Here is a 27,793-nt window from a genome sequence, read left to right as displayed (position 1 = left end):
ACTGGAACAGGTTGCAGATGCCTCATCCCTGGAGATATTCAAGGCCAGGTTGGATGGGGCCTTGGCCAACCTGATCTAGTGGGTGGCACCCCTACCTATGGCAGGGGGGTTGGAGTTAGATGATCTTTAAGGTCCCTTCCAACCCAAGCCATTCTATGATCATCACCAACCTTTGCTCTGCTCCCTTCTCCAGCATCCCACAGAGCACCCACCTTCCCTTTATCCAATGCCTCTGTGGGGCTTACAGGATCAGCTCAGGATACACAAGAACCCTGGAGAAATACAATGCACTGTTTGCACTTCTGGGACTCCTCCCATATTGCCCAAAGGAAGGTGCACTAAATGAGTGTGACAGAACAGAAGTGGAAAGAGGAGATATATAATAATTCCAAGAGATGAGAGCTGGGCCTTGAAGGTGAAATGAAAACTAGCAGAGCAAGATAAAACCAGTGAAGCCCTCCCAGTAGAGCAGCCCTTCTTCAGAGGTATAGACCACAGGGCTGGGCACCAAGCTGGGCATCTAAAATTACAACCTTTGATGCAGTTCTTGTGCTTCAGTATACCCAAAACACAAGGATAAGAGCACCATCTGATTTCAGACAAGCACTGTGAAGGTAAGTTCATTAAGTGTCTGTGAAACATACAAACAGAACACAGAACACCACAGAAATGCCCATGAGAAAATAAATAATTCTTCATTCAGTGAAAGCTTTGGATTGTATTAGACAAAGCCTGGGGCAATGTAATGAAAGAGGAAGATAAAAAGAAATGGAATAATTACTCATTCACAGAATGAGGCAAGAATCCTACTGGAAAAATATGTATGGAAATACTTATAATTAAAAACTATCGTAATGCCTGCACACAAAGGGATGAATTAAGGCAACCTGAAGTATAATTTTCTATGTTTAAGATGGCTGTGAGTAGTTCCATGAACTGAATGGACACTAATGTGTCACAAGAACTGTGTATATAAATTCAGGCAATTGTTCCATGGCCCATACCACTGAGCAAACACTCTGCAAGGAAAGCCACCAAACCAAGTACTGTTGGTGAGAAGCCTTCCAGCTGCAGCTCGTCCCATATTTACCTGGAATATCTGCAACAGACAATGGTTACCAGCACATTCTCAGGTCTGGTTTCCACCAGAAAGGACACGTCTATGGCCCATAACAATTCACAGCAGCAGAACTGTTTGGCTTATGAATTACATACATGTCTCCCAAGCAGTTTGTAATCCAAAAGTGGGTTAAGTTCTGCTGCTCTAGCTTCACCTACAACAGGCTCTCAGCTTGCACAAGCGCCAGGAGTAGGGGTAATGTTTTTCCCATAACCCCAACTGACACTGGTACAGTAAGTGAAAACCCAGCCTAGGACGCCCTGAGCGGCTGGGGCTGTACAGCCTCGCATCCTTGCTGCAGACTTCTCCAAGCTCCTCAGTGGAAAAGGTCAACATTTTGCACCAGCAGTAGTTTTTTGTTTTTTGTTTTTTGTTTTTTTTTCCTCCCCTAAATCCCTTCATCATGAGCCAACACCCAGAAGAGACACCATCCTTAACAGAAGGGCAGAAGCTAAACAACCTGCATTTCACGGCCACAAAACTAACAGTGAGGGTGACTGTACAGAGCTAGGGAGCAGCCTGTGGATTTCTGACAAACTTAGTGCTGGCGCAACCTCTTAGCACCACACGGACAGGAAACTGAACCTGAAATAAGAGACAGCCAAAGATACCTGCTGCCCCTTTCCTTGCTCTCAGTCTTCGTTTCTGAACAGTATAAGCCCATGCAAAGCAGCTGAAGCATATGAGGAGAGTGGGAACTGGAAGTGAGGGCTCATGATCAGAGCAGCCCGCTTGATCTTGCTCTTCTTCACGCCCACATGAAAACACCAGCTCGGACTGTCCAAAGGACAAAAAGGCTTTGTGTAGCTCTGAAAAAAAGGTTGCTGGCTGCAAATTCAGTTCAAACCACTCAATATGCTCTAGTCTTGAGGATGAATATAAAACAACCCAAAGTTTCCTTCAAATCATTAGAAATGCCCCATGTGACACTCTTTTCCTTTCCCCATTGTTTTTCTTTATCAGTTTCATGATAGCATGACAAAACACCACAAAAGCTCCCAGCAAAAGCTTTGCCAGCATAAAGGTAAGGGCTTATCTGCCATTAAAACATTACAGGCATATGATGCGTTTAAACCTCAGACGTGCATCCTGCACTATTGAATTGCTGAGACAATTGAGAAACACACAGGCAAGGCTTCGAGCCTAGCGCAGCCCAAGGGAGTGGTGGACTCCAATACTCAGCAAACTCGGATCTCGGGTAGAATGAACTACGCACATTCGTGCCTCATTCCTAGTTTTATGCTCTCAGTATAGGTCAGAGCCAAGTAAGCCTTACGGTGAGATTTCGGTTCAATCTTTTTACCTCATTCAAGAGAAATTAAACAACAATATGATCATAGTTGGCAAGCACCTGTACAAGAAACTTCCCATAGTAAAGGTTTCTTTTATCTTTAGGAAAAACCAAAGCAAAATTCAGTGCTCATAACCTGAAGCTAAGTAAGTGCAGACATGAAGTGGTGCGAGCATTTTGAACAAGGTCAGTAGTTAACTCATCAAACAAAAGGATACACCAAGTTCTCCTCTACCTAGGGCTTTTTAATGTGAGATTTTAGAACTGAAAACAAGTTTGAGATTTCATTCAGAAAACAAAAGGCAAGATACCACAGCTTCACTTCACGGACTGTAATGCTCCCACCATTTTTTATTTTTATTTTTTACAACAAAGAAACTCCACCCCACAGGAACACACACAGAAATCACAGCCTTAAAGGATTTCAGCCCTGGAAAAATGACCATTGCTTTGCTATCTATCCTACAGCTCTCACACAATGTTGGGCATGACCAAAAATGAGGAGGGATTTCTGTGCCTGAACATATTTAGATTTCCACTAAGACTGAACCTCTACCTTCCCGAGTTTATACAGTGCTTTTTTTTTTGGTATAACTGTAACACTGATTTGTGTGCAAAATTTCCTACGTGTGTCTAAAACTTAATTCCTTTGTCGTATACTTCTACAGAAGGATCTACCTGAGGTGAAAATTGCTCTGAATATTGGTTCCAGCAATTCCCTTCAAGAGAGGCTACAAAAATGGAAAATATGGAGCTTGTGGAAGAACACTGAAGAATAAAATCTGAGATGATAAATGCCTCTGCTCTTTGGTGCTCTCTTTGTTCAAGTGTATCTGCATCCACTTGTACTTGCTCTATAGAGGTAAAAAAAGCTCCCAGGAAAAGCAAGGTGCACGATTTATTGGTTTTAAGAATTCTGGATCTGCAATCCAGTGTGTAGCCTGTGAAGACATACACAGGGTAAACGGGAAACACTAGGAAGGCAGTACTGAGCAGCATTAAGAGCACTTACTGACTACTGCAATTCAGAAATAAAACGGAAGCAGCAAAACCTTTTGGAGGAACAGTGTCCACTCACAGCAGAGGAGAAGTGCAAAGAAATGGCAGATTTCTAAAATCCTATTTAATAAATTGCAAGTGTAACTTCATTTACTTCAGTAGCCCTAAGATTCTCATTTCCAGTACCATGTGGGATTAACTTTTTTGCAAAGATACTTGCTCAAGGCTGGTACATTCTATTAAGAGGCCGGTATGCTGCTTTCACAGCTTGCCTGATCTACTTGCCCAGCCCAGAGACAGACATTTTAATAGGTCTTGCTGGGCAATACAGCATAGCAGAGTTCCTACCCTGTGGGACAACGGGAAACACGCACAGGCAGACAGAAGCTGTCTGTAACACAGACCCTGTGACTTGAGAAACACCATCTAGAGGGCTCCAAAGTCTTGACTCTCTCCCACCTATTGGCAGTGCAAGCTCAGCAAGTGGCTCTGGGACACCTGAGCTCCCCCAGAGGACTTGCAGCAGTGCACATGTGTCCGTGTCTGCTCAATTTCAAGGAATGCAGCTGGTGGCCAATGGCCAAAAATGCTCACAAGTACCATCTTTCTTTGTGCTTCCTCCTCTGGGCATTGATCCCAGGCTCACCAACAGGTACCACACTCCGTGGCCACCTGTGCAAATACAGACAACACCATCCCAACGTGCCATGACCGTATGCAGCACCCCTGGAGCTGTGAACCAATTCCACAAACGCTGCAGGCATCACAGCTCGCATTGGCAGTTCTTGCGCTGGGGCACCCTCAGGCTTTTTGCTGGAGAGGCAGCGAGTCACACCTGAGTGCAGGGAGCTGTTGGTTGCTCCATGAGAGCTCCGTCCTCTTCACTCCTCTGCTTGCCCTGTCTAGGGATCCTCCTTCCCCTGGCACATGCATGGAAAAACAACTACTTTGAGCCAGTTTCAAAAAAGAAAGGAGAGCTGACCACGAAGTCATGACCTGCTAAATCAGGAGCTTCTCTGCAGCACCTGCTGGGGAAGGTAAGGACAGGCAGAGGGGGACAAGGCTGCAAGGAGACCCAGCAGGGTACCAGGCAAGGGACAGACCTGCCCGCCTGCAGTGTGACCCAGGGGCAGCTGAGGAACCTGGCCGCAGCCTCACCCCAGCCTCACCCACACGAGCCCTTCCTGCCTCTGCCTTCCTCCCAGCCCCGCGCTGCTCCCTGCTGAGCGAAACGCCTCCTGCCAAGTATTCGGTGTGACTGCACAGCTGCTCCCTGACCAGCCATCGCCCTCCCGCTCCTGATGGCAGAGCCGATCCACACCCTGGCACTGGGACACGGGGACTGCCTGGTGCCGAGGCCGAGCATGGCACCAGCAAGGCGCTGGCGGCCTGCAGCCGGCCCTTGGACACCGGCACGACTCCAGCAGCAGGCGCAGAGAAGCGGCCGCCCCTCGCAGGGACAGGGAAGGAGGCTGCCCAGCCCAAGGAGGGCAGCAGGCCCAGCACTGCCGCCGTGAGAGCCCGGCTGGGGCCGCGGAGGCCGCCCACACGCTCGGCACCTCAGGGTGCCCCGCCGGGCCCTGGGGCGGCCGCTGCCACGCGCACCTCGAGCTCGGGCTGCGGAGCTGCCAGACGCGGTGCCAGCGCGCCGGCTGCGAGAGACGAGCATTGTGCTCCTTCCCCACCAAAAACCCCGAGGCCTCCTGCGTGTACGCTAACCACAATCCTTTGAGAGGCTCGTGTATTTACAAACTGAGGCATGTTGAAATCAAAGGGGATACCATATGACATAATTCACATTAAAATGTCAACAGGCTGACAATTTATAGAGCCAATCCACCGAAGGTGGGGAGAACTAAGACGCGGTAATTGTTTAATTCCCGCTTAAACCAACAGCAGCTTTACCTTCAAAGGCGGTACAATGTGCAGGCCTTTCAGGCGCGCTGTCAGCCAAGCGATGCCAGCAGCTGGCGCCCGGCCAGGCATTAGATAACGGCTTTAACTATTTATAGGCACTTCTCACCGGCAGCGAGAGGGCGCGGGGCCGGGGAAGGCAGGATGCTGCTCTGAGAAACGCAGCTCCGTCCTGGCCACAGCAAATATTTGCCTTCGCGGCAAGGACAACCTGTTTTTCCACGAACGCAGCAGACTTTCGCTCGGGCGCAGCTCGGAGCCCGGCCGCACATGCCCGAGGCGCGGCTCCGCTCCCCGGGGGCGGACAATGCCCGGCACCGCGGGCAGGGACTCACCGAGCGCTGCTGACACGGTGCCTGGCACAGAGTGGCCCTGACCCCGACCGAGACCTGCAAACACCGCTGCAGCAGAACAATGGAGGAGTGAATTGCCCCAGCCATAAATTAGTTTAGGGCATACGTGAACTTTTTACCCCAGGTAGATCTTAGCGGCTTTGCCCACGGTCCGCATATTGTGCTGTCTTGTGAGACAATACTTCTGGGCCACCTTGACTTGCTCGCAGCCCTTGCCCACAGTCAGGCTGCTGGTGACAACTTGTAGCCTGTAGTAATGCACAAGGAAGGCACGAGAGAGAAACATGCTCTAGCAGGAAAAATCTTACCTGAGCAAACCACAGCCAATAAATTTTCTATAAATGCCAGCTAATGCTGTCCCTTTGAGAGCAATGGAAAGGGACTGCATGGACTCCAGAGTCCTCTGCACAGACTTGCTGTCTGTACATAAACAGTAACACCTCATTCTCTCTTCTACCTCATTAACTGAAACGCATTAAAACAAGTGTGCACTGGGAGCAGAAAATGAGACTGTTAAACCAAGCTGATATAATCCTCATCAGCTGTGGGAAATGAGAACACATCCATTACGCTGAATCAAGTACGCCAACTGTGATTTACCGATAATGTTAAGACCCCAGAAAGATGCTCTTCCCCCTCGAATGTCTCCTTTCATACTACACAGCTCTATCCAGTCTTTAAGGCTGTGTCACTTGTTATATTCAAAGCAGTGTGTGCATATTCAGATTCCAGCAGCCACCCTTTGAGTACAGTGCTGTTGGCCGTTGTCCAGCACTGCAGACAGCTTTGTACAAGCCTTTTGTCCCCAGAAGGTATGTTCTCACTGTACCAGCAGAGCTGGGGGCTGCCCACTTCTTAAAAGTGGAAGAAAATGCCAAGTCAGAAGAGCATACACCCAGAAAATGGGACATTTAAGGATCACAATCTCAAATCAGATTACTGTTCAAGTACAGTGTGGCAGTATTTAACAACATACTTTACCTAGGGTTGACAGTTAGATATGCAGTTTGAGCATTCACAACTTGCCTTAGTGTTACCAGCCTTCAGAACAGCGTGAAGCACAGCGAACAGCTGGGCATCACCAGTGCCAACAGCACCATGCTCCAAGCATCCCCAAATTCTCCACTTTGGTGATCAAATGCAGCAGCAGATCAAACTGAGGGAGTGTCAGAAGAGGCGACAAGAGCTGTCACGCAGTGACAACTGACCCTCAGCTCCACTGGAGGGTAACAAACTGTTCCCTTCTCCTGGTGGACAACCCCGTACGCATTCACTGCCCTTACAAGAAGACACTTGGCTCGGGATGTTGGAGAAATGTTCATTTATTCTTTCCCCAGGGAGACAGAGTAAGGGAACCCTCCTGACGGCACAGGAGCTGCTGGCTGCAGGACCAGACAGACCACATTGCTCACCCGACAGTCAAGCGGCTTCAGGCACTACAGGGCTGCAGTGGATTTGAACTGCTGACCTCAAGGAGAGGCTCAGGTTTCCGAATTCTGTTTTCCTCCAGTCAGACTGCACTCCCGGTACCCCAGGCAGGGGTCTCTCCTCCCTGGCGTCTCCACCTCTCTCCCATACATTTAGAGCAGGAATGTAAACAATCGCTTTAATACTTGCAACTGCTATTTCAGATTTTTCAAAACAAACCTAAGTACGGAACGGCATTTCACTCTGGGTGCAGTCTGTTTTGAGTGAAGTCTAGACTGAGCTCTCCAGGACGAGTTTCTCGAAACAAACCTTGGGGAACTCACAGCACGCACCGGGTTCTGAAGCGGCAGTCTCCAACAGCCTGTGCAGGCATTTTGAACAGGGTCCATGAAGTCTGTTTAACCAGCATGATGTGTGCAACAGAATCACAAAGAAACAGGCATTTAAAGTGACATCTGTTGGATTAATTAGCTGTGTAATTAGCCTCCCCTCTGTGGAAATAGGCTTTGTTACTGCTGCCTGAAACTTCCCCAGGTGATTTTCTTTGTAACTATCATTCTCCAAGCATAGGAGGAGTGGGTGAGACAGGGCTGCAATGCACGTTCAGAAAAAGAGGTAGAAATAAAGTCTAGAGGCCATTAGGCAGCTGAAGGGAAATAAGTGACAGCAGGTCAGAGCACCATAACCACCAAACAAAGGTGCTGAAATCCAAACAAATCACGTCCATCAATACTTGCAAATTCTGTAACCATGCGTGGCCCTGCAGAAGGGATGAAATGAATGGATAAAATGCAAATTTTTACATTCTCTCAAATCAGATAGAGCATCTTGGCCTCTGCCTCTTGCATCAGCTCTCCACTCTCCCCACATCTCCAACGTGGGAGACCCCAAGCTGACAACAGAAGAGTCAAATCAGGCCCACAAAAAGCTGTGTGACAAGACAGTAACCACATCTCTACCCAAGCCATTGCAACCTGTTCTGCAGCACAGAAAAATTCTGATGTTTAGAGCAATGAGGCAACCAGGATCCTGGGATTAACTGCACTTCATTGATAATTCAATGGCCAATAAGTATCTCCTTAAAAATCCACGTCCCCGTTTTAAATGCAGAACCAGAAGGAAAAAAAAACAAAAACAAAAACAAAAACCACGCATTTTTGGTGTCAGGACAAAAGCAGTATAGCAGTTGAGGTGTAAGACAACTCTGACATAAATCAAACTAGTACTGAAACAAATATTTTTACTGCAAGTTGATCACATCAGCTTTACCATGTTGTACCATAACATCCAGACTGTTAATTCCTTGCGGCTTCTGGCGATGGAAAGGATTCAAAATACAGCTGAGGGAAGGCAGTTTTAGAGAGCAATGATACAGCACTCTGTAAAAAATCAACTGACTCCAATGCCTGCTTATTATCTTTACTCTGCACAGGCACGTCAAGTCCCTCCCAGAGCCATGCGAGCAGGAGTCCACTCCTTGCAATGAGTCACCACGCTGGCTTACTGTGTCCAGGCACAGGGACCTGCAAACTCGGTGGAGGAACAAACTGATGTGAGGTTTTAAAGAAACACTCACTGAATGCTGCTGCCATCTCCCAGGTGCTGCCAGCACCATTCAGGCAGTGCCTGGGGCACGGCAGGGCCCACGCAGCCGCGTGCTCCAGCAGCGACAGGCTCGTGCTCTGCCCCGCAGCTCTGCAGCGTGGGGAGCAGTCCTTGGCAGGGAGGCAATGTAACCTGGAGACAGGTATCTTCAAACAGCTGCAATAAGGTTTACCAGAGCTTGTCCAACTGTACCCGAAGGCACAACTTTCAAAGAACCTGTTGCACAAGCATAACTTATTGCCTAATTTGAATTGCAGAACTTGATTGCACATAATGCAGTGCAAGACCAGAGTCTTTAAGGACTGGCAAGTACGAGAAAAAAACACCACGGTATTAAGTTATGCATTATGCATACATTATTTATTGTAATCTAATCAATTTCCTGGAGATAGCAAACCTAGAACCTCCCATATCACTTGCACTGTAATTTTTGGAAGTTTAGCTGTTCGAAAATTTTACTCAAAAATAGCTCAGTTATCTGAGAGAGCAGAAGACAGAGCACCTTGTAACCTGGTAGCGCTAATGCAGCCCAACAGAAACCATGACTCCAGCCCACATCACGTTGAACAGGCTGGGGAAAGCACTCGATAGGTCCTCCCCAGCTTGCCAATCAACCCATTCCTCGAGATGGGCATTAACAAGCAGACATCCATTATTTAACAAAGCGTGTCATCAAAAAGCCTGCAGCTGCACTTAGTTACCTGGCAAGGTCTGCTACCCGCCGCACTGGAAGCCTGATGCCCCTCTACCCCTGAAGTGGGAAAAGGAATTAACAGCACCTCCTGGTCTCCAGTGCACACCACCCACAGCAGAAACCCAGCTGGGGGTACAGGACTGGGTAACCACCTGAATGCACTTCTTCAGCAGACCCTGGCAAGCACGAGCTTACAGCCCTGCCACACAACCCCACGTGCCAGCCTCAGCCTTGTACAAATCACTTGCCCAGCTCCCCGACCCACTCGCTCCAGCACTATCACGCCCAGGCTGTTCCAGTCCCATCCTCTTGTCTTTGACCGCCTGCATCAGGTGTATGCAGGGACACCAGGCTGAGGCCCCACCAAACAGGCTCAGTCCCTGTCTCAGACCAATCTCAGCCCAGCTGTTCTGACTGAAACTCCTCTTCACAGCGCTACATCTGCAGGCAGGAGAGCAAGCAGACGTTTCTGCATCAGCCTGTACTCACAGTGGCTAATTGCCTGGAAAAGTAAAATAAAAAGCAGGTCTTTTGGATCCAGACCAGGATCTCTAAACACACGTTCACCCTCCACGCTCTCCTCTGCAGAGAAGCAACCTCCCACAGCAGTGCAGGAGGGACAGCAGGCTCCCCAACAGCTTACACCTCCACCCAAGGCCTCCTAGAGCTTCTGTCAGCAAATCAGAGCAATGGCCACAACCACCTTATCCTCCATCCTCCCACCATCTGAAAATCTGTACTGACAAACACCATCCAATGGGGGAGAAATTCCTGCCTGGGGTGTGCAAAATTTAAATATCCATCCATGTGCTCTACAGCTACTGGGATAAAAAAAAAACACACAAAACAACAAACACACAAAACCCACAAATGCAGATAAAACTGGCATCATGCATGAAAAAAGGTCATGCAAGGTGCACATTTCAGCCTCATCAGAATCTAGTGAGATGAGGGCTGAGGTCCAGGACAACTTCACAAGACCAATCTTACTGCCCAGCGCCCTGCCTCATCCCAGCACACCCCAGTCTTGGTGAGCCAGAGAGGAACCAAGCTGAGCTATCTGCAGTTGTTCACAAGCAACTGCTACAAAGCCATAAAAAATATCTCAAATTTACACAGATTATGGTAACAGCTTGTCAAGATGGTCTCTGGTATTTTTTTTTAATCCATTTTCACAAATGTTTTGAATTCTAAATCTTGTTTCACAGAGAGCTTTTGGCTACCTATTTCAGTTAACTCCTAACACTGCTACACCAAGCACCTGCTCCTGGCTCCTGTTCCAGTTGCAGTATCTCTCTCTCTCTCAGTTGTTGCTGTTATAAGGTCATTTCTTCACTAGGCACATGGCACAGTACTTACTGGAAAACTGTTGAAAGAAGAATGTAAGCGTCTGAAGTCCACGAACAAAGCATTCAGCAGGCAGTGCTTTGCATTTTCAATAATTCAGATTTCAATTAGATTTCAGAAAAACCGCAATCCCATGAGGGAGGCTACTGGAAGGGTTAAATGGACCTGACTGTTTTTTGTATTAAAATACTCAGCGAACCCAGTAGGATATTAAAACAGAACTGGATCATCGGGGTTCATTCCTCCTGTAGAAGCAGCCAGTTCTGTGTAGAAGCCCGTCACAGTTTGCATTTCTCTGAACGGGAGGCAGGCACCAGGCAGAGCCGCCGAGACGCACGCTCCAGCTCAGCTGCCCACCCCTCGCGGGGCGACCAAGGCTCTGGGCTGATCTCCAGGAGCTCGGCCAGGCTGGCCCGGCTCCAGAGCCCCCCTCAGCTCTGAGATCCACCATCTGTGCAGGCCGGGCTGCAGCTCAGAAAGTTTGTCAGGCTACGAGCTCAGCAAGGCTCAAAGTCCATTCCAGACTTCAGCACGCTGTAGTCCTCAGAACTGTTTCGATTCACAAGCTTATCTTTCATCATGAGTTTATCCCAGACTAGAGGATGGCAGATTTGAATTAAAGGTTTCAGAGACCAGCTTTAAAAACAACTTTGTGGGGAGACTTTTAAATGGATATTCACTTGTGAAGCTACCGTTGGAATTTTAAGTTAGACCTTGCAGGAAATCAGTTAAAAGTCTCTTATAATTTGTAATTTAAACAGGCTTCTGGCAAAATCCATGTTACTCATGAGTGTAATTCAGAGCTGTGATGCTGCATCTGTAGTTCAAAAGATAAACTTGCAAAAACGAACCCAAAACACACAGAAGTCAGACAGAGAGTAAATCAAAGGTTAATACATCTCTAAATCCTCTGTAACACGCACGATAGACTCTTTGTGGGCAGCTTTACCCTAAGAACCTTAAAATGCAGAGACTGAAGGAAGTTTTTGATAAAAATCAAAACCCAAACACGTTTCCTTTTGCCTATGTTAAATCATTTCAGTATTTCAAAGCTGAATCACGCGAACTACACACAGCTCTGGCAATGCTGAGAGGAGCTCTCCTGCAGGACCCCTAGGTGAGGCTGCAGCCTGGGCTGGTTCCAGGGTCTGAAAGCAAAGCCACCACTTGATGGCAACAGCCATGGATTAAAGTTTTCTGTACTGTGTGTGACGACAGATCTCTGCCAGCAGGTGCAGAAGGATGGGCATATGTAGACAGTTTTCCAAACTTCTGGTAGGCTGATTAAAATGCATGAGGAAATAAAGAGGAGAAACACAAACTGCTTTCCACTTCAGTCTCTCGTATTATTTAGCCAAAAGCCAAGTACTCCTTTTATTCGCTTCTTATTGATGCCATTAATTTTCTGAAATTTTTCTCTACAAAATTCAAAAACCTATGATAATTCTTTATAAAACTCCTTACCTGATAAAATGTAGAGCTTTTATACACTGATGCCCTACAGGAAACATCTACTGTCAGCCACACGGTGAGATGAGATGACTCTCAGCTTTACTATACTGCAGAACATTGGCATGCTTAACTTGCATTAATTCCAAAAGGAACAGCAACCACATTTTAATTAACTAGCAATTTCTGATACCTAAAGCATTTATCTTATGTAAAGGAAGACACACAAAACCCCAAAGATGACAAACAGTATTAACAAAATACGAAGTCAGGGACAAGCAGCAAGCGGTCATGATGTGGATGCTGGTGGGCAGGAGTATTTATAACAACGTAACAGCAGCCATAATGGGTGATGTCAAGGATTGATCCATCCAAAATCCATTCAGAGAGCAGCCACTAGCAGTGGAATTTCTAAAAGGAAGAAGGGCGGATATAAAGCAATCCTTTCCCAGTGCATAATCAAAGTTTCCAGCTACCAGCTATTTGAGAATTCACTGAGCCAGAGTTTGCATCTCAATTACCGTTTAATGAGCACCAATGCACCAACCCCTCATGTATCTGTCCAGTTCCTTTTTCAATCTACCTGCACGTCTGCTCTCTACAACATCCCACGGCAATGAAATTCACATGTAAATGAAGTGCTGTACAAAAAGCTGTTGTTGTCCCCCCCCTCTATTTTAAACCTGTTGCTTATCATACCAGATGTTCCTTATTTTTGTGCTAGGACAGTACAGTGAGCAACTGCTGCCTATTCACCTCCTCCGCTCCCTTCTGGATTTGTGCATCAGGCTAATCCCAAAGTCTATTTATTGCCTTCACAGAAGTCATTCTATCCAGGTATTATCTCTATTATCTCTGCTGCTTTCTCTGGGCTTTTTCTAAAAAATAAAAAAAAAAAAACAAACACAAAAACCAGGGGGGAGTAATGTTTTTTTTTTTAGCTCATCTCAGGAAAAATATTCAATGATCAGGAAAACCAAGGATTTATACAGTTCCCATGTTTTATCCTTGCCTTTGTGCTTGCTACTGACCATTGAGAATGTTTTCAAAGAGAGTGGGGATGACTCCACCTCTCACTTATAAGCAGGAAGATCAGTTTTAGCATCATGGGGGAGCAGGGACAGAAACACAGACATACATGTTAGGGCTGTCTACCCCCATTCCTCTAACACTGTGCCACCAAATTTCATCTGTCATTTCCTCTGAAAGCACTTAGCAATGGAAACTTCTCTTGCAACTGCCATCCAGCTTAACACTGAAGTGGTCTTGAAGTGATCTACACTTTTTTTTTTCCTTCTTCTTAAACTTATAGCAGATTTTTAAGCTTGCTTTTTAAACCATTTCTAGATCACTTGCAAACAAAAACCACACGTTTTTCTAGCCTTTCTTCTCCGTGGTGAAAGTAAGTTTTTGTTTTACCTTTTGTTTCATATCCTTATCTAGCTATCCATTCATGGATCTCTTCTCCCAGTGACAATACCTGCACCTTTGTTTAAGAGCTATTTAATGAGAACCTTGGCAAACATGCTGGAAAACCCCCTGGCCTGCACGAACCACACCAACCCCATCTATGGGCTGGCTGACTCTTTCAAATAACTGAGAGAACTTCCTCTTCCAAATGCCTGTTTCTTCCCTTTCTAATCCATATGCCTGCTAAGACTTTTATTACACTTTTTATCCACTTGTTTACTCAGTGCTTTGCAGTTTCTGGCACATATTACTGCCCAAAGTCTGTATTTTGCAAGCAGGCTCCTGCAGAACTCTTGAGTGAAGAGCCGTGGTAACCCCAGTGACTTGCTCCTGCACTGGCACCTCCACCTGAGACCGCTGCCCAGATTTATCCTACGTAAAGAGACATCCTTGAATTCTTCTCTGTGAAATATGGGCAAAAGTATCACTCCTTCCCCACCCTGTACTGTGGTTGTCCTCTTTTCCTTTTCTACACATCCCCTCCTTTTTTTATTTAATCATGTTAGGCTTTGGGGACTTTTCCTTTTTTTTTTTTCTTCCTATTTTCAAGTTTTTCTCATGGGTAGCACACATTTAATTCAAATACCTAATGTGGACTCAAGTAAATCCCCTATGACCTACGCACACTGCACCCTTTTAATTTCTCCTTAGCAGTAGCTCACCCATTTTCATGTAGTTTTTACTTCAAAGCTTGATATGGTTACAGTAGATGGTCTTTTTGCTTATTTTTATTACATAAGGACACTGAATTTGAATGCATTATCACCGCTGCTATTCAGTAACTGCCTCTTACACAATATTCCACATATCACTTGAGAATTAAACCTTTTTGGAGTTCTGCTTACTAGAGTCAAGTAAGTTAATGTGCACTGTCACCTTAGCTCCTGTCACACTTATGTGTTCTGCACTCTCACACTGGAGTGTCCTTGGAATTACCATCCTCTCCACCAGCTTTCTCAAGTGCCTATTTGATCAGTATCTTCATTTACGACAAAAAGTCCCTCCATAGCTCTTTAATTTACACCACATAGAACGTAAACTTTTGGTTTTGGTCTGCCTCATATGCTGAGCTTAACTGGATCTGTAGAAGCTTGCCTCCCCAGTGCCAGCACAGCTCAGCACCTCGCTGCAGCTGCTCCTGCTCAGCCTCTGCTCGCAGAAGATGCGAACACTGCTGCGGCACCCACGGGAGAGGCAGGAGGAGACGCTCGGTAGGAGCTGCAGTGGAAAGCAGCTCCACCATCTTCGGCTGGGTTTGCAGCTGCACCTTGTGCTCTCACAAGGTTCACTGGCCATCTTCATTTCTTTCCACGTCAGCGCAGAGCCAGAAAGTTTCATTATTGCTGGTATCTTGAGTACTGATATTAAGGAGTCTTTCTCCTACATGCTCTGCCTCTCCTACTTAACAAAGAAGCTCTGTGTAGGGTAACATGTTGCCCAAACCCCCTCCTTCAGACCCCACAGTCCCTAAAAAAGTTACTTAGCACTTGGAAAGACAGAGAAATGAGGACGCTAAACGAACTCACTGAGTGCACTCATGTGGCAGTCTGGCCAGCAATGCGTTTCTTCAGTAGTTCTTTGTTTGAACTTCTGATTGAGTTACAGGTTTTGAACTAGCTTCTCAGGAAGTTGTAGGAAATATCCAAACTTGGCTCTTGCTCTAGCAGATTAATCCCTCCTGGAAATTCCACCTGTGCAATAGATGTTGGGAACTGGTGCCTGACCTCTTCCAGATGTGGGGCACGCTGCTGTGCTCCAAGCCTGGCCTTGTGCTGACGAGGAGCCAAGACTTCGCTTCTGCTACAGCAGCCCTGCACTTGTCAAGAGTTTGCACAATCCCCACCTCTCTGATTACAGCTGCTGACACAACCCAGCCCCAGTCGCATACGATACTCATCTGGCTGTCCCAGCTAGGACATGAAGGGCCTTCAAATCTGTCATCTACCTCAAAGCAGCACAACCACGTCTTGACATCTCAGAAATTTAAACTCACATTTACCGTGGCGCTCCTGCTTTCCTGGTAGTTTCTCTGAGAAAATAAAAAATACAAACCGCACACAGGAGGTAAGAAATCATGTTCAGAGGCACAAGTACGGCACTCCCCCAAGTAAGTGCCAGATAAACAACAGAATTTCCTATTTAGTCCCAGGATTTAGGGGAACAAGACGATAAAGGATTACCAGATCCTTCCAGTTCCTCACTGTAAGCATGGACCCCACAGTTGCATCGCTGCCCCCTCGTCGCTGCCCGGGGAGAAGGACTGTTGCAAGCTATTACGATGTGCTGGACGAAGATGGCAGCAGAAGACCAAACCTCCTCCTCTGGCACTGGAAGCATTGCAGGAGGCAACTAAAAGGTTCACCAGACTATGGGCTAACAGCGTCTCCAGACCACATTTCTGGCAACAAGTAGCACCAATGGAAGAGGTTCTTGGGCAATGCAAGCAGCCAATAACATGTAATTTAAGAGGAAAATGGCAAAAAAGCAGAATAAGGAGGATTGTGTGTGATAAGCCTAGTGCGCTCTCTCACCCAGCAGCATCTGGAGAGGATTTTCTCCAGCAGGCAGGGAAGAACTCGATTACATCCAGTTAACTGTGCTCTAAACTGATTATGCATGTGCCAGGCTAATGGATTACATTAGCAAGAGGAAAAATAACATCCAATCAATCTCAATTTACTGCAGACCACACCAAGGCCTGAGAGAAGAGAAACCATTCTGTGAACCACCCCCACTCCCACTGCATCTTTTCAGCTATCAAAAGAGACACAGCATTACAATCACTCTGAAGACTGCAAGAATTGCACCGAGGCCTCAGCAAACAGCTCGCTTTATCCATAGAAAGGTTTTTCCATGAAGTCACGGATTCCAGCAATGCTGGTGTGAGACACTGCGAATCCCACCTTTTGCTGTCCCCTACCCCAGCAGGCAAGTGAGCAGCCACGCAGAGCAACATGAGCTACACTTCACGATAAAATAGTCTGTGGTTTATCAAAACAAAGAAAATCCCATACTGTGCATTTCACAGGCTTTATGCAGACACACTAGAAAGCTAATATGTGGACTGCACAACAGACTTCACTTCTTTGAAATGTGTTTTTTTCTTTTTTTTTGGTCTAGTGTCTCACTGCTTTTGTGTCAGAAGCAAAGCAGTACTGTAGCAACTCTGAGACCTCCCCAGGCCTCTTATGAACCTGAAAACTGACAATTCCTCTTCACCTGAGGAAAGCATTTCAGGAATCTTTATTACATAGATTTATGGCTGGCCCCCAAAATCCGATTTAAAAAAAAATTTTTTTTTTTTTTTTGAATTCCAGTTGAAGTGCTTCAATTGTTTCTTCCCCAGTTCCCCAGTAGAAACCACTAGAAATGAAGGGGTCCAGACCTAGAATTTTTAGTATTTTTAAGAGAACAATGTTAAGTGTTAAAACTCATAATAGAGCTTTCAAATACCTCTTTTGTACCCCGAATTCAGTATCACTGAGAAGATTTGATTCCTCGGCTGGCTTTTTAAAGCCTCAGTGGGATACTCATGACCCCAATTTCCAAGCTGATTTTATTTTCTCAGGTCTCCTGCATACCTGAGAGCAGAGGCATAAAGGGAGGTGTGATCACTTTTAGAGCCAGACTGCTGCGCTATGTTGATTCTCAGCTGATTATGGTAACAGTGATCGTCACAGAAACCTTGGTCTCAACAACTAACTCACTAGAAATGTTTTCTGCTGTTCTTCTGATCAGTCCCCTACCAACTCCAGGCAAGTCCAACAACCACATTTCTAGACAAACCTGCTGTAATGCTCCTGGTCACATCTTACCCCTCTGAATTTGCTGGAACGGTGCATTCCTAGGAAAAATCCAGGAGTATTGAAATCTAATGCACCTGCACCGTGACATGGGTGGGATATTGTACAGCGTGATGTCAAGTTTTAAAGTCCCATTACTTAAAGAAAAACAATTGAAAAACAATTAGGAAGTAAAAAATATGATCTGCTTGTATATGTACCTTCATACATAAAGGAAATCTCAGTCAATTTGGGGAAAATCAGGGAAAAAAAGGATGAGGATAGAAAGAATATAAAAAAATGAGAGAAACAAGAGGGCAATGAGTGGGATAGCATGTGTGAATGCAAGGTATGCGGCTGCCTAGATTTATGGCAATTCGTACCTGATTGTTCATACTAAAGCCATTATGGGATGATTAGAGAAAAAGGTGAAGCTTTAAGTCCAGTGAAAATCAATAGAAACGTCTGGAGCAATTCTGCTGCGCGAGTGAAAGGACTATTTACTGCATCCGGAGCTCCTCTTGGGTTACAGCCCAGAGGGTTCAAGCAAGCAAGGGGAGAGGGGCTGTGAACAAGAGAAGTATGTCAGGAAAAAGAAGATGGCGATAAAGACACAAAATGAGGCCAAAACAAACAAACTAACAACTAAGAAAGGAAAACAAGATGGCAGTCACAGGCCAAATGTTACCACGGAGAAAACCCTGCAATGCCTCCTAACTCTGGCCATAGCATGGCCAATACATGCACGCACACACAGGTTTCTCTGCCCACCTTCTTCCAGCTTCAAGCAAGCAGCAAGCACGTCCACTTTGCTCACAGATCCCAGCATTAACATACACAGAGCATTAGAGCACAGTGATGGCAGCCCACTTCTTCCTTCCCTCCCTGCTCCCTCCACCCAGCCCTCTCAGAGCCAGAATAACTCATTTCGCTGAGAGCAGCAAAGGCCTTCAAGTTCTCCTCAAGAATCTCATACAGCTTAACGACCCACCTTACGGAACAGAGCCGACAGAGGCTAATACTGTCTTGCACAATATTTTCAACAGTGATTGTTATTCCTTGTGTGTAGAAGTTTAACGCATACACAATACTTATAAGACCTACAAGCCCCCATGTAAAGTGCCTTGAAATGAACAGTCAATGGCCTAAGGCTTTAAAACCCACAGCTGCTATGAGAACACGAGCTGAGGAGCTGTATCATGCAAGTGAGACTGGGTCCCGTTGAGAGATCTGAGCAGCTTGTCTCCAAAGGATCACAACCCACTGTGGATCAAAATAGATTTTCCTTTGTTCCAGCACTTGGGCAACGAAAGATGAAGCAAAGCCAACCCTTACCTTATAGAGCTTCAGGCTGGCCTCATGCCTCGAGTTCACCGTGTGAAGACGCAGCTTCTCTAGACTGTTGGTGTAGTAGTCACAAGCATTGCATTTCAGATGTACTGGATTCCCAATGGCCACACACTTCAGCCTCCACTCGTTGGCCTTCCCACCCTCCTTGATATGTGCTACCAGCTGGTATTTCTGCACATGCTTGTCCGTCTTACAGTGGAGCTGGAAGTTTGCCTTGAGCTGCGTGTTGTAGCGGCACAACTTGCACTGGTATGAGTCTCCCATCACTGCCTTCCACTCGTCTTCAGGGAGGCTACGCTCCACGTTCATGTGGAGGCCCAGCATGTCCAAATTATCTGTAGTGAACTTGTTGCACACAGCACACTGGAAGAGCTTCAGGGATGGGTCATTTGTTTGCGTGAAACTCTCACCCAAGTTCATTAGCTCCTCAGACACCAGCTGTCCACCGCCTAACCGCATGTCCAGGGGGATCTCTCCACCCACTGCACGAAGGAAAAAGGGGAAAAAAAGAGGTCAGAAAATCTAAATTCTTTAGTTGCCAGAAGAGAAGCATAGAATGGAAATCTGCTCAATGCAATTCTTGCATCCACCAAATCCACAGCACAAGCCAAGCATAGCCGTCCCTTCATTTATTCCTCTTCTGCTAGCCAGTACCATATCTGACAAAAAAAAAAAAAAAAAAGCAATAGCAGCCAGCATGTAAGGCTGGGAAAGGACTGCAGTAGCCCTTGCTACCTACCTTGTAAATGCCAAACTCTGAAAGAGAAGCATCCAACTCTCTGCCCATGAAAGGTGACGTTAAAAAAAACCTGCTTTCAGAAACAGTTCCTGAGGAGGACAAATTCCTTAGCATTGCACTGCAAGTCTCTGTGGCCATATCAAGAACAGGATAATGGGTTTTCCTGTGTTTTTCTTGCCTACCTGAAGAAGCAAACGTTACCTCATGCAGTACCTAAGCACTATCTCAACATGATCTTGGCCACAAGTTCAAGCAATATGAGTATTACATAGGTAAGACACCATGCTGCAGTCAGAAACGGGCAATGTGCAGAACATGGCACATACAAAACCCGTCTGAAAGGTGCCACTCCTGCAGTATTAGACCTGTTCTCTCATCCAACAGTTCAAAAATGGAAGACAGTCTTCTAAAACCAATGTTGATAAATGCTTTGAACGCACAAGAAAAAGACAACCATTATTAATAATGTGAGTGCAAGAACATGTCAAGGAAAGCCAGCAGGATGCTTGCTGTCTTTAAGCGTCATAGATCTCCTCTTCAAACCAAGAGCTGAACTCTCTTCAGCTACAGTAAATGAGTACAGCAAGGTCTGATTTACATCAGATTACTTTGAAGATACGGACAGAGACTTTTTTTAACATTAACTTTTTATGTCAAAGCACAGAGACCAACCACCAGCCTTTTCTTAGGACCTTTGCTCCACCTTGCTCTCTTTTCCCATAAGCGAAGACACTTGTGCTCTCATCCTGCAGCCTTTTGGTATTTTACCTTGATCTTATGTCATAGCTTGGCGTAAAAGTCTTATTTTATCAAAGGAACCTTCAGGTCAGCAGTTACTCAGCCAATCAAAAAGTTTCCTATATTTCAATCTGTTTGCTGAGAAACAGCTAATAGTGGGAGGACACTCCAAGTTCAGGCAGATACCCTAACTCCATACTGACCTTTCTGAAAGCACGTCACCACAGCTGGTGCAGGCTGCAGCTTTAGGCAGTATATATGCTACTATCTTTCCTGCAGAAATACAATACCGTGATGTCCATTACAGTCATAAGCAGCAAGAACTACAGCTTACAAGAAAACCTGACTGCTGAGTTTGTTAGAGGGTACCTTGTGCTCACACAGGGAAGAAGTGGCTGGACAAAAAAAAGTCCCATTCATGTGGAACAAGCCCCAGTGCCAGAAACCTGCCCTTCGGCCAAAGCAGTCATGATCCTTGTTCTCAGTCGACTCTATCCCTGCCTGCCACAGCAGAATTACACCCTGCACACAGTTACTCCTGCATACCTGCTCACCAAACACACGAAGAGGAGGAACAGACCACTTGCCTTCTATAGTCCACATCTCTGAATCACAGTAATTTTCCTAAGCATTCTGCTTAAGACATATCCTGAAATCTTCTCTGTGAATCAGCCTACTCTAAACACATCATACAGTAAAAACATGAAAGCAGTATCTTCTGATATATTAATAGTCTACTCAAACCCAGTTTTGGACTGAAGTGTAAAAATGGAAAAAATCTGTTTCACTTCTAACAAAGTCCATAGTGTGTGTATGAGTTAAATGAGCTGAGCTTATGTCAAGTGCTTTTTGACATGGGGAAGGGCCTCCCTCCGTGATCTTCAGCTTGAGATCTGTAACCATCAAGTGTACTATTCACAAATCACTTTCCAGGCAAGCTCGTATACAGTCAAGGCCTTGTCTTGCACTTTAAGAGACTTCAGTTAAAATACTCTCAAATTCTCTCATGCCAATCTCCCTGTACTTCAGCAAGGAGACGCTATGAGCTACAAAAGGGGTGCATTCCAAGAAACCACCCACAGATGACTCCTTAACTTTACATGCTACCACGAGCTACATTGCAAATGGCTGTCAGTTACATCTGTTGGCAACTCAGTACTACTGAAAATATACTGGAAAAGATTATGTCCTTGACCTCCCAAAGATGCAAGCTGGGACACCAAAGAAAAAATTAAGATAATTAATTTATAGTCACTTGAGTTCCTCCGTTTTCATTTTTTTAGTATCTTGTGTTGTTGTTCTCTCATATGACTTTCACGTCCTTCTGGACTAATAAGCTGTACTATGAATAGCTGAAGGAAAGGAGAACATGCATGAGACCAACGAACCAGTAACGTAGCGCATCAGTAATAATAGCATCAATGGATGGACAAGGTTAGAGAGGGCAGAGTGCAGCCAAAGAAATTAGCTCAGAGGGAAGCAGGTAAAGTGGCAGATTTCTTTTCACATACTTTCTGTAGGCACTATGAAAAATCCTCAGCAGTAACAAAAGAATGTAGAAACAAAAGTCATTTCAGCTTTCAGCTGCCATGCCCTAAGTGCTGTGTGGGACTCTGTGATGAAAGCTGAAATACAACAGTGCTGCAGCGGCTGCCACCAGTCTTGTGCAACGTAAGCAGCACTTTGGAAGAACTTAACTGGAAACCACCCCTACCCCATTCTAACTCTTGGGCTAAATTGTGTGGGGATAGGGTGTGCTCCCCACAGTGCCAAGACAAACATGATGAATGCTTGTTTTCAGGAAAAACACATTTGGTAATTTATTTCAAAGTGCTTTTGTCATTTGATGAGCAAAATAATCTTCTTTCTCTATAGCCATTCTTCAGATTAATGACTCTCATCCGGTCAAGCCTCAAATCTTGTATATCATGCTGGCATCAGAGGAACATTTCAGTTCAGCTTCTTCAGCAGAGGAACATATCCCCTTCTACCCAATTCATCACAACTCTCAAAACACTTACCTTTTCTTCTCAGGGCAACACAACTTGTAAGACACCAACTCAATCTCTGCCTCTGAGAGCACTAGCTGCTGAGCGGACAAGCCTCACAAAGCCACCCACCACACAGTACTTGCATCCCTTACCGAAACAAGAGAAAATCATCAGGAAACCCTTGGAAAGCATCCTTTCTATAGTAATGAGGAACATTTAATGCATGTTAGCTGTAATCTGTATCTACTGCTTTATTACCTCCTTACCAGAACTTTTAGAAAACATACCGAGGAGCGACATACTTTCCCCAGATGAGAGAAACTGTCGTGAGGGAATGCAGAAGACAAGTCTCTACCGTGCAGACTCCATCCTTGACCATCACACACAGGCAATTCACTGCACTGCAGCATACAGCGAGCCGCAGAGACAGAACAAAGAGTTTGGCACGCAGCACGCAGCCCACACATGAAGGTTTTATGGTAACACAAACACAATCCCTCCCTCACACACAGGAACAGGGGAAAACCCTTCAACCTCACCTAGAGATGGAGTCATCGTTGCCATGGGGTTGGTGGGATCAAGCTGGAATCCACCCATCATGAACTGTGCATCTGACGAAGTGCTATCCATCTTCAGGTTGGGAAGGTTCATGTTCTGTGCCAGGTAGTACTGGTAGAGCTCGGCCTCGGCAGGGGACGGCAGGCTACCGAGGCCCAGGTGCCGGTTGTGTTGGATTTGGGACATATTTTGCTGAAGCAGCATCATATTGTGCATGTGCTTCTCACTGGTCATGTGAATACGAAGGTTTCTAGCTACGTTGGTCTCATAGTCGCACACCTCGCACCGCCACGTGGGTTTGGTTTTTGGTTTGGTGGGGGAGGGGGCCCCACAGGTGCTACCAATGTTGGCGGCTGCAGCGGCCGCGGCTGCTGCAGCCGCTGCTGCCGCCCCAGCGGTGTGGCTGAAGACTTGCTCTCCCCCTCCGTTCTGCAGGTTTTGCATGTTGTTGAGATGCTTGTCAGACTGCATATGAATACTGAGGTTGCCTTTGGTAGTAGTGGAGTAGTTACAGACCTCGCAGCGGAAGGGCTTGTAACCACAGGTGTAGCTCTCACCCCGTGCCAGCCGTGGGTGCGGCTGCCCACTTTTGCAGTAGACACAGGAGCCACCCGGCTCAGGATGTTTCTCCTTCATGTGCGCCTCAAGCGTCTGCTGGTACTTGTAGTGCCAATTGCACTTGGGACACTTGAGTGTCTTACATGAGTTGCGAGAATGCATCATAGTCATGTGGCCACCCAGCGACCGTGAGGAGCCCAGGACCGTGTCACACTTTGGGCACTCCACGCCGCTCCCCGAGGGGCACTCCCCACCCCCAAGTTCACAGAGGGGGCCAGCATGCTGGTGATGGGAGATGTAGCTCCCGTCCTCGCCCTCTGTGCTCTCATTTGGTTCTGGTGCTGTGGCATTGTCTTTATTGGCACTTTCATCGATAAAGTCCAGCCTCCTGCTGCCCTCTGCCACGTTGGCTCCACCGCCCTCATTGTTAAAGCTTAAGTGATTCCTCCTGTTTGCACCATCAAAGACAAAGGAAGAAGCAGAATTAGAACTAGTAGAAGCTGTGCCCCGCGACAGGGTCTGGAGCACGTTAGGCATTAAGGGAGAGTTAGAAATGCTTTGGTTTGAGAGAGCAAGGTCCTTTTTGCTGCTGCTGCTGCTGCCGCCTGCCACAGCCCCAGAGTCCTCCTGGGGCCTGTCCTCCAGTTCGTCCTCCAACTCGCTTGGAAACAGTCCTTTGCAACCCTCATCATCCTCATCTTCTTCCTCTTCCTCCTCCTCCTCTTCCTCTTCCTCCTCCTCCACCTCCTCCTCTTCTTCCTCTTCTACCTCTTCAACTGGCTCTGCCTTCTCTGAAAGGCTGTCCTGGTCGCCCCCTTCTTGCTTCTCCCCCTCTGCCACCCCAGGGTCCTTCCCCTCTGAGGATTTGGTGGGACTGGAAGCCAGCGGGCCCAGGGGGACTGAGGTAATTGGAGTCTTCAGAGCCGAGCTGGTCAGCCCACCCAGGTTGAGGAGCGTACCAGGGGCCAGGACACCTGACGGCGGCGGCTCCGCTCCGCCGGCTGGCCCAGCCTGGAGGGCCTGCTCGCCTTCCATACGAATGCCACTGAATTTACCATAAAAACTGTGTCCAGGGCCTATGAGGTTAGCTGTGGAAACAAGAGGGTGCTGAAAGGTTTTGTTTTTTGGTTCCAAAAAGCTGACAAGGGGTTCCTTGTCTTTGCCTATCCCTTGGATGATAGCGGAGATGTTCTTATTGCTAAGAATTTTCCGCTCCTCCTCACTCAGAGTCATTCGGTGGTCGTGCACCGCATGGGTCACGAATGAGCGGACATACCCAAAGGAGAGCTTGCACAAGAAACACATCAGGATGGGCTTCCTCTTCCCGTAGAGCACAAAGCCATCGAATTTGGACAGGTCCACATTGTTGGGAACATCTTTGGATACGCAGGAGCTTTTGGCAGAACCATCGCTGTTCAGGTAATCCTTGTTGCTTTTGTGTCGCACATCGAAGACGCGGAAGCTGTGCAGGACGGGGCTGATGCCCGCCAGGGCTGAGGTATTCGGGAAGGCCTGGTCTGAGCCCTCAAACCACTTCCCGAAGGATGAGGCTATGTGGAAGGTGTTGATGATCTGTGGGTAGACGGGGGCGGCGGCGGAGGGCTCTCCCTGCTTGGAGAGAGAGTTCGGGAGCAGCGAGGGGAGAGCCCCGCTGCCACTGCCACAAGCGCCCCCGCTCTGCACCAGCTGGCTGAGGCTCTCCACGATGTAGGCCGAGCCATCCGGCTGGTAGACGATCTCACCGGCCAGGTTCTCCACGTCGCTCTCCTCGTCCCCGTCCTCGCTGCTCTCGCTCCCGCTCTCCCCCCTCAGAGGCGGGGGCGGGCGGGTGCCGGCGCAGCGGTGCTCCATGTAGCTCTGGAGGCCAGCGAAGGAGGCCGCGCACTGGCCGCAGCTCACCTCCTTGCCAGCGGGCTCGGTGCCGGGGCCGGCCGCGGCGCTGCTCTCGGGGACGCGCTCAGGGAAAGGGACCCTCAGGCTGTCCAGGGGTCCGCGGCTCTCCGCCGCGGGCTGCTCCATGCTGCCGGCCGTGTCCGGGAGGTGGGTGCTGTTGAGATCAGTCCATTGCTGGTGCTGAGGGATGCCGCACCCATTGTCCTTCCCGGGGATGACGGGCGAGTCACAGCCTTCCATGGCAGGGCCGGCACGGAGCGCTCATTGCACCCGGTACGGCTGGGACCTGCAGGCAGGGAGAGAGGGAAAAACAGGTGAGTCAGAGAGAAGACCACACGGCTCCCATATAAAGACCGTGCACCGCAAACACCCTGGGGATCCCGCTCTTTGGGATCAGCAGGGATGGCATGAGAACTGGTTTCCCGAAACAGGCTCCAGGAACAGAAGACCCAACCGAGGATGCTGCGCTGGGAGTACAACCACAGGAAACGAGCAGCAGCAACCAAAAGGTGCTCGCCCCCTTCCACTTTCCCCGAGTCACCGAGGGGAGCAGGGAAGGCAAGAGGCTCATCAGAGAAAGCTGGAGGGTGGGGAAAACCTCCCCCTTCACCCTCTCTGAAGGGGGACGGGAAGATCATAGGAACTGCATTGACACCCCCAAATCTTTAGATCTCCTGAAAGACCTTCAAAAAATAAAAATAAAAAAGATTAATAGAAAAGCTTTTGAGAGAAGCAGAGTTCAGAAGCTACAAAAGAACACTGTCAGAACTTCAAAACTTTGTAAAAAATTGTGCTCCCATGTCTGTGGCTTCCTAAGTCAGATGCAGTTATGTCCAGGCGGTTCCCCTCTGTTAGCTGTTCTGGGAGCACAGCAAGCACCCTGGGCTCAGCCTCACACATGCACCTCTGTAGTAGATCATGAGACCCAGAGCAAGAATTTTGGAGTCACAGCTTTTAGTATGCACAGGAGATTTATTTGCTGTTTTCTGGACAGAGTTTAAAAGGAGAGACGTCAGGAGAAAAACCAAACAGGAAATTCCAGATCTGACAAGGGTCCATCCTGGGGATCGGAAAGTGGTCAGCTCAACATGCTTCAGGAAGCTCCCAGAGATCCTGCAGGACACAGCCTGAGCACAAACTGCTTCCCCTCAGCCCCCAAACACAAATAGACGATACAGATACAGGTCCTGGAGGAGAAGGATGGACACCCCTCCCACTATTTCTGTTCCACCAAGTATGAGACCCAGAGAACTCGCACCAACAGCCAAGCAGTCGGTGAGCACAGGCTGCTGAACATGGCCAACATCCACAGCTCCCAGGTTCGCTGCAGCCTGGGGTTCTCTCTTATGCTGCAATCCTAATGGAGTCTGTTAGGCAAAATGAGCCTTCCTAGAGGTTACAGACCTATGAGCTTAGGTCCCCAAAATGCTACTGTTATTAGCTAGAGCACAGATCAGTAAGAGATTGCCAGTTCAGCTGCAAACCTAGTAAGAATTCTGCGTGTAAAGACACGTCGCTATAGTCACCTTCCTATAGAGAAATGCCGGGCAAGCCAAATGGGAAGAAACACCCACAGAAATTAAAACCCTGCTACCTCAGCTGCAATAGCGATGTTCAACCTTTGAACAGATTTCCTTCTGCATACAGATAAAAGCATACAACAAAAAACAACTCAGGGTCAAAACTCTAAAAGCAGAGGAGAACCCCACATTCTTAGGGTCAACAAAACACTGGTACTCTAGATCTGTGGTTATCAATGCCATGGAGGAATTTCTACATAGAGTTCTATCTTCTACCAACTAAATGCAAATGCAAGCATGCTTGTGTACATGCAAACAGATGTGTTTTTTTTTGTTTTTTTTTTTAGCTCTTATTTTGAGAAGTCCATTCACATTAACAGCCTGCTACCACCCTTTGTCTCTTTCAGAGACTATTAGTGTTTTGACAACCTAAAATGCTACCTAAACATTAAATACTATAATTAGAGTTTGAAAGTTTTTCCAGTACTTTCTAGATTGATCTGAGTCCATTAGACACAGCAGACTCCTGAGAGCTCCTTTAGAGCAGTGTACCTGTAACACAGGCACACCTTGCATCCAACTGTGCCAGCACCTTGCTGCTGCACAGATGCTAGCACCAGAAAGCCCTCCAGCATTCAGAGGGAGGCATCTTCTGTTTTGTCCTCACCCCTGCATCAGGGATAACACTCCGCAGCACCCAAACGCTATTCCTGCATTGTGGGAATCAGAAGTGGAATCATCAGACAAAAGCAAGTCTGACTTTCTTCTTTGCACTGCTGACCAACAGATTGGGATTCTGGACATCCCCACCTGAAGGTACCTGGGCAGTTTTCCATTCTATTTTAGTTCAGGTGAAACCTGAGAAAAACTATTTACTGCTACCTATGAGGTCAGAAAGTAGCAGTTCTCAAAGCAAGCGCAGAGAAGCTGCCTACGCAGGGACACACGCACAATGGTTTTATGATCCGAAGCGTTTGTACACATGGCTTTGTAG

The 27,793-nt window shown here is 47.2% G+C and overlaps 1 protein-coding gene across 9 annotated transcripts in view; it reads right to left on the bottom strand.

The window, feature by feature from the left end:
• Positions 1-27,793, bottom strand: part of ZFHX3 (zinc finger homeobox 3) — a 187,439-nt gene that overhangs the window by 88,319 nt on the left and 71,327 nt on the right. For all 9 annotated transcript variants that reach the window (XM_082769769.1, XM_082769777.1, XM_082769770.1 and 6 more), the window contains 2 exons: positions 22,810-25,565; positions 18,788-19,284 (listed from right to left, as the gene is read on the bottom strand). In XM_082769769.1, the coding sequence (XP_082625895.1) occupies positions 18,788-19,284; positions 22,810-25,519 (3,207 nt within the window). In that variant the 5' untranslated portion in view covers positions 25,520-25,565. The remainder of the gene's footprint in view (positions 1-18,787; positions 19,285-22,809; positions 25,566-27,793) is intronic.

Source organism: Aythya marila (assembly GCF_965140915.1).
Source record: "Aythya marila genome assembly, chromosome: 12".
In the NCBI taxonomy this organism is placed as follows: domain Eukaryota; kingdom Metazoa; phylum Chordata; class Aves; order Anseriformes; family Anatidae; genus Aythya; species Aythya marila.
The sequence above is the reverse complement of the archived record's forward strand: the minus strand, read 5'-3'. Positions and strand labels throughout refer to the sequence as shown.